The following is a 6,911-nucleotide window of genomic DNA, read 5'->3' as shown; positions in this document are numbered from 1 at the left end:
TTTTGCTTTACATAACCATTGCTTTACCATGCATGGAGACTATCCGATTATCATAGCCTAGTTAAAACAATGTCCAATTAAATTATGGGGCAATTGGAAACAATAAAAGACAAGGAAAATAGACTTGTTTTTTGAGATTAATAAACATGACGAGCTTTTTGGAAGGAAAATACTTTCTTTTTAAAGTCTTGTATGTGTTCAGACACATCACTACCACATGTATATGGTAACAAATCCCCCCTGGAGTAATGTGGTGAATGAGAGCTGGCACATAGAGTAAAGGAAAGTGCCATGCACCGAGGACATGACCAATCCATAGAGGGGAGTAACACCAAAGCTTTGCGAAAACCGTCGAACTTCTTACGAGACAATGCCTTGTGAAAAGATTTGTCAGGTTGTCCTGTGTTGGCACATAAGCCAAGCTGATCTCTCCTACCGAGAGCCTCTCCCTGACATAGTGGTAATGCACCTCAATGTGCTTTGTGCGAGCATGAAAGAGTGGATTCCTTGCAACTGCCAATGCGCTTTGATTGTCAATGTAGATAGTGTTGGCAGTGTCCTGTCTAACACCCAAATCAGCCATAAGGCGTCTGAGCCATACACACTCAACCGTAGCTGTGAAGACTGCACTGTACTTAGCCTCACAACTAGAAGTGGCCATAGTAGGTTGCTTCTTGCTCAACCATGATATGCATGAGCTACCAAGCATGAAAAAAAAAACCACTTGTGGACACTCGTGTGTCAAAACATCCAAGAAAAGTAAGAAAACATGGCGTTGGATACCTAAACGACTATTGGAAGCCCAAGGCTATTATCAAGGAAATGATCGAATCTGGGTGCCAAAACGTAGATTATGTTCTTACTTGTCACCTGACCCATGTGAGCTCAATCATGTAGCTCCAAAACGAATTGACGATTGCGGAAAGAAAAAAATCAATGAATGCTACACACCCACTCCAGAGCTAGTTCGGGTACCGAAGAAAGACAATTTGTTCCACCTAGCTCAGGAAGGGGAGAGTCCCATGAAGCTTCTAGCTCCTCATGTAATGCATCCATAGAGGTAAAAGCTTCTCCACAACCTCCACCTACAATAGTGGACCTCCATAAAGCTACAAAGAAATCCACACCTCCCAGTGTTCAAGAATCACCTGAAGAACCACTTCAAGTTCGATCCTGGGAGAGTACCTTACCACCCTTGCAACTCGATGAGACACCTAAGGTAATAGAAAACTACTGGCAGAAATCCCCACCTATTACCAATTGGAACAATTGGTTTCAAAGGGTGACAAGCTCATTTCAAACGGTATGATCTACCCAAGGAAGGGGGGAATGTTTGCTGGTAGTCATCATTCATTCACTCCCCTCTCAACCTTGTTTCCCTGACCTCTCAATTTTCCAATCTTAGAGAATGTATATATAAAGACTTATACTCACAAAAAACAAAAATAATAAAGAGCAAGAGCAATTAGGAAATGAATATGCACAATAAAAGTCAAAACATTGACCTAGACCTACACATTCACATTCGGTACACTGAAACAGAAACCTATGTCATCAAACACCTTTGATCCTCGTCACTCGAGTGATGGAGGGTAGGTAGGATTAATACGATAGGAGTGTTTCTGTTTTAGAGTTGAGTGATTACCAAAGTTCTTTTTTCCCACTGATGTGCCTCCTAGAGATATTCTTGTGTTTCATAGTGTGTACAGGAACATGTTGCTGTGGTTAGGATTTGGACCTTCATGGAATCTTTATCTCGACTCACTCTTCAAATCAAGCATGACCATCGACACAAACAAGTGTTTCTTGTCCATTAGCATTGCCCCTTATCTTTTTTGCATCTATGATTGTCTGCTTTGATTGTGATTGGTAGGATAATATCCAGCACATTTTCTTAGTAACAAACATTTAATTCAATGTAATTTTTTGTCATAATCACTTGTTTAGGTTTAAAAATCAAGCAGTCCGACTAAGCTAGTTTGACCAAGTTAGGTATTAGAGATCTTCTCTTAATACCATGGGGAATGCCTTCCTAATAATCAATGGTTACTTAGGTTCTTAATCCGATTTAGGCAGCATTGTGTGAAATGTACTAGGGCTTTCTAGTGGGCTTGACCCTATTGACCTTTAGCTTAAGTATTATAAAGGGAGTTTACTAATGTGATGAGCCTGGGGAGGCTAACAGTGTTATATGACCCCCCAAAGTTACAAAATTAAAATGTTGAAAATGAACAAACAAAAAATCAAAGTGCCATAATGTAAAATCTTAAACTGGAAGAGAAATCTTAGCTTGATTGGGTACTTCACTCACATGTATTACCTATGGTACTAGAGCCCTAGAGGTTCCCACTGTGGGCGTTGTTCCTTGAAAAGCAAAAAACCCAAGGTATACAAAATAAGCACACACATCAAAATTGAATCACTGTGAAAAGACTTTGGGAGGTCAAAGAAAAGGTAATGTCAGGCGATGATTTCATGAGAAATTCCTTTTATCGTAGCTTAACTACAAGGTCTTCTAGGTATAGCCTCTAGTCAGCCCTCGAACATGAAATACTTCGCTCTCGCGATTAAACAACTTAATTAACCAGAGAAAATTAAGAAGCTTACCCATGGTATTAATAGTCGATCTCTAGTGCCTTTCGACCGTTAAATTAGCGACCCCAGACTTGTTTAATTTTTTACCTTTACATCTGTTTATGCATTTGATTATATTGCAATTTAATGTTTATTGCTGACAAATTATTTAAAATTCTCTTACCAATCAATTTGTCTGCCTAAAACTGCATATGCTTTTTTATTCTATATGAGAATGCAATTACTGTGCCAATGTTGTTTGATTTTGCATTGACTGAAGAAGGCTAAGGACATTCATCTCAAATGATCTTCCACCTCGACAAACGAGCTTCAACTCAATAGCTTCTGAGGACGGAATCTACATCAGGAAGGGGGGCATGCCAACCCTCATGGCTCACGGACACCCTATCACCTACGACAGACGTTGTAACCTACGGAGGACATTGTATTATTTATTTGGTAGAGTCAGGTACCGGGCTTGTCGGTCCAATAGGAAAAGGGTAAGAGTGATCGCCGATGAGAGGCGCACTCTAACTGGGACATTCAAGGGATTAGTTGGCTAAGCATGGGCGCCCAAGTGTGAATGGGGTGAGCTCATATAAAAGTCAACTAAACCTAAAATCCACTCATTCTCTCATTTGTGCAATAGAAGAGTGCTCTTGCTCCATCTCCATCTCCATCTTCTTCTTCTTCACCTCCTTGTGTGTGTGTGTGTGTGTGAGAGAGAGAGAGAGAGAGAGAGAGAGAGAGAGAGAGAGAGAGAGAGAGAGAGAGAGAGAGAGAGTGTGGGCGATCGAGCATTACGAAGGCACGCCGGCGGTTAAGCGGTTGAGCGCGGCGTAGTGGCGTCTCCCTCTTCTTCGCGGCGAGGAATCCTCCACGAAGCAAGCGTAGAGCGGTGAGTGACACACCATTGCCTTCTTTGAGCTTACTAGTTTAGGCTTGTTGTGTGCTTGGAGCCATTTGTGGCTCGCACACGGTGTATCGGCAAGTTCCTTGCATTGACACGTACGACATACGCGCACATTCTATTTTGGTACTCTTTCAATAATTTTTGCTATTGCATGTGTTCTTCCATACATCTTGGTTGTTTTGGTAAGTAAATTATGAGAGCATTCTGTTTTGTAGAGAGAATATGCCAGGATCTACAACGAGTCCCTGGAAACCCAAGACCAGTACGAATTTGTAAGCAAGCTCTCTGCTGATGTGAAGAGAGGGATGACTCACACGTTGACTCCAAGGCCTCATGTTGTGGACCCTGAAAACACAATACATGTGTTTGGTTCTTGTGTTGCCTGTGGGGAGGCTTTGGAGGCTTCTTACGTGGTTGGTACCTTCATGCTTCTCTGCAGGCATCAATACCATCCACTATGTTTTGCAGGTGTATTGAGAATGGAAGATACGTGCGTGAAGGCACTTTGCAACACTGCAATCCCTTCGGAGGCAAAGGACTGGATTTCATGGAGGTCATTATTGAAGAGTAAGTGGGGTGTTTGTGTTGGACACTACATGCTTATAATATCAGTTGAATTTATGATCTAATCTTCTCTTTCATCTTTGTGTATATGTAGGGAGAGGATCTTTCGGTGCGGACACCCATGACAACACCAACACCCCTGTGGATCGGAAGGATCTTCTTGGATACGGCAAGTCAGATGCCAGTCACATGTTCCAGGAAGATCCTTATAAGTCAGTGCATGAAGTACTGCATGACATTGGTGCCAACACGATGGAAGGCAAAAAGGGTGAGCCTGCTCTAGACTCCAGTTTGGAGGAAGATAACACTAAAGTCGAAGTGCAGGAAAGCTAGCAAGGCCCTAATGCCAGCACAGTGGAAGGGAAAGGGTTTGACGCTGGTGTGGGCTCTGGTATGGCAGAAGCTAAACCGAAAACTGAAGTGCAGGAGAAGGATAAACAGGAAAGCGAACCGATTAAGGAAGTTGATGACATAGAGATAGAGCTAGGCAAGAAGAACAACGCATAAATTCAGGCTGATGAGGAGGTGGCAGTGGAAGTTCCCTCGGCGGCCGAGTGTTTGGATGCAACTCCAAAGTATGTAGAGGAGAAGGCATGCAGAAAGACAAGGCAGCAGGCAAAGAGTGAGGCGGAACATGCTGACAATGCAAAGGAGGCGGAACCTGCCGAGGGTGCGAAGGAGGGTGCGAAGGAGGCTGCGAAAGAGTATGGCACGGAGGAGGCAGCTTATTTTGCGGAGGAGACGAAAGCCATGGAGGAGGCTGAAGGTGCGGGGCAGGCGACAACCTTAGAAACAGGTTATAGCATTGACTGTGCCACACTCTCCGAACTCTTCCTTATGAAATGTAAAAAGCGCCCCAAAGGTCATGGTCTCAAGCCGCGAATCTCCAAGAATTAGCTATTTAACAGCATTTTGTACTTGCTTCTGGCTTATCATGAAATACGATCCCATTTTGCATTTGTCAATGTTTGGTGTCATGTCAGTCAGATGTTAATGTGTCCGTTCCTTGTTATGTCATGCTGTCAACAATTGGTAACCTTTAATGGTGCTAAATGTCCACACTTTCTGTTGCCAAAAGGCTGGGTGTTCGTTTACTCATTTTGCTTCGTGGTACTTCAATGAGGGACAGGTGGTGGCTGAATGAAAAGCGACCGGATACATCAATGCCGTTGGACGTAAAGGAGAGCACTAAGCGCCTTGTCATTCTGGTTGTGAATGGAGTTCTGTTGAAGGATTGTCATAAAGAACCCAAAGATTTGTGGTGTATCCCATTTCCAGAGGGATGTAGGCCCCGATGCGTGTAGGTCTCCCGGCTCAAATACTGCGTGGTTAGACCTGATGCGGAGGATTTCATCCTTAGCTTGAGGAGGCGATGCTACGTGATGCTTTGGTCCTGCAACCAAAGACACAATTTGATGACCATACTGCATGCTTGCTTCCCTAAGTTGATGAAGATGCAAAGTCTCTTTTTAGGTATGAATCCCTTAACTTCCAAACTGGTTTGGCTGATTTTGGTACTGTATCTACCTTTGCTACTGATTTGTACATATTCTGGTACTATTGGTTCTTTTTTTACTATTTGGTACTATCGTGTATAGGATTTGGTACTGTTTGTACAAATTGATACTGTCCACACAATTTTGGTAATGTTAGCACAATTTGGTACTGTTTGCACAATTGGGTACTATTTGTTTCTTTTGGTTCTTTTTGGTTATTTTAATTCATTTTGGTCCTTTGGTTTGGTACTGTTTGCACAACTTGACACTATCCATACAACCTGGTACTATTTGCACATCTTACTTTGGTACTTTGGTACTGTTATGTACAGAACTTGTTGTTTTTCTTTTTTTGGTGATTTAAGTCCTTTGGTACTTTGGTACTGTTATGTACAGAACTTGCTGTTTTTTAGACTGTGGTGATTTAAGTCCTTTGGTACTTTGGTACTGATATGTATAGAACTTGCAGTTTTTCTTTTTTTGGTGATTTAAGTCCTTTGGTACTTTGGTACTGTTATGTACAGAACTTACTGTTTTTCAGACTTTGGTGATTAAGTCCTTTGGTACTTTTGGTACTTTGGTACTTTGGTGCTTTGGTACTGTTATGTACAGAACTTGTTGCTGTTTTTCAGACTTTGGTACTCTGAACTGTATACCTGCTCTAACAACCTAGTTTACTTGACACATATATTTTTGACCAGTCCCATTGTGAAAAATGGGTTTCCTTTATGAAGGATGTGGCAGGCCTTTTGGGACAGTTCGACGACAAGCCCATTTTCCTGAAGCTCCTGCGAACAGTTTAGCGCAAGCATCCTCAATTTAATGAAGCCAGCACGCTCCTTGTGGACAACACAAGATACAAATCATTGAAGAATGATTATGAGTTGTGCTGTTGCATTCGGACATATGAGCCAAACTATTACGATCCGAACAAGCCGAAGTATCTCATAGATGTCATTCTACCATGGATCACAGGATGGCTAGATGAGAAGTTCCCCACAGCTTATAGCTGGCACACACCCCTGTTTGATGTAGAGGACGACATCTCCCTGTATGTTGCTGACTACTTTGTATCTTTGGAAGGGTACTCGTACCAGTTTGACCCCCTTGATGTGTAAAATATTCTGTAAAAGACTGGAATTTTCGTGTGATAAGAAATTATTGATGGGCATGAACCTTCGTCTGCCAAAGTTTTACACATGCACTTAATTTTTTTGCACATGATCTTTTTCTTGCCACTTCTTTGGTAATTTTTCTGTTGCTATTTGCATGTGAAGCTTGAATCAATAGAAATGTCAAATAACCCACGAGCATTGATTACTCCTTTCCACTTTAATTTCTGTCCCATTGATAACTAAACCCGG

General features: G+C 42.1%; 1 protein-coding gene across 1 annotated transcript; it reads left to right on the top strand.

Moving 5' to 3' along the window:
* Positions 1 to 3,792: 3,792 nt before the first annotated feature.
* LOC147447037 (uncharacterized) lies at positions 3,793 to 4,411 on the top strand. Its single transcript, XM_086523564.1, has 2 exons — positions 3,793 to 4,054; positions 4,146 to 4,411. The coding sequence occupies exons 1-2, from the start codon at positions 3,793 to 3,795 to the stop codon at positions 4,382 to 4,384; spliced, it is 501 nt and encodes a 166-aa protein (XP_086379690.1). The 3' UTR covers positions 4,385 to 4,411.
* The last annotated feature ends 2,500 nt before the right edge of the window (positions 4,412 to 6,911 follow it).

Source organism: Adiantum capillus-veneris, chromosome 11, assembly GCF_014529385.1.
Source record: "Adiantum capillus-veneris isolate H3 chromosome 11, ASM1452938v2, whole genome shotgun sequence".
In the NCBI taxonomy this organism is placed as follows: Eukaryota; Viridiplantae; Streptophyta; class Polypodiopsida; order Polypodiales; family Pteridaceae; genus Adiantum; species Adiantum capillus-veneris.
This window is presented reverse-complemented; position numbering and strand designations above follow the sequence as displayed.

Bases quoted from the DNA above. Each gene is read 5' to 3' on its own strand.
- LOC147447037 (XM_086523564.1), top strand. From the start codon at position 3,793: ATGACTCACACGTTGACTCCAAGGCCTCATGTTGTGGACCCTGAAAAC. The intron at 4,055-4,145 runs GTAAGTGGGGTG...GTGTATATGTAG, and splicing joins ATGGAGGTCATTATTGAAGA to GGAGAGGATCTTTCGGTGCG.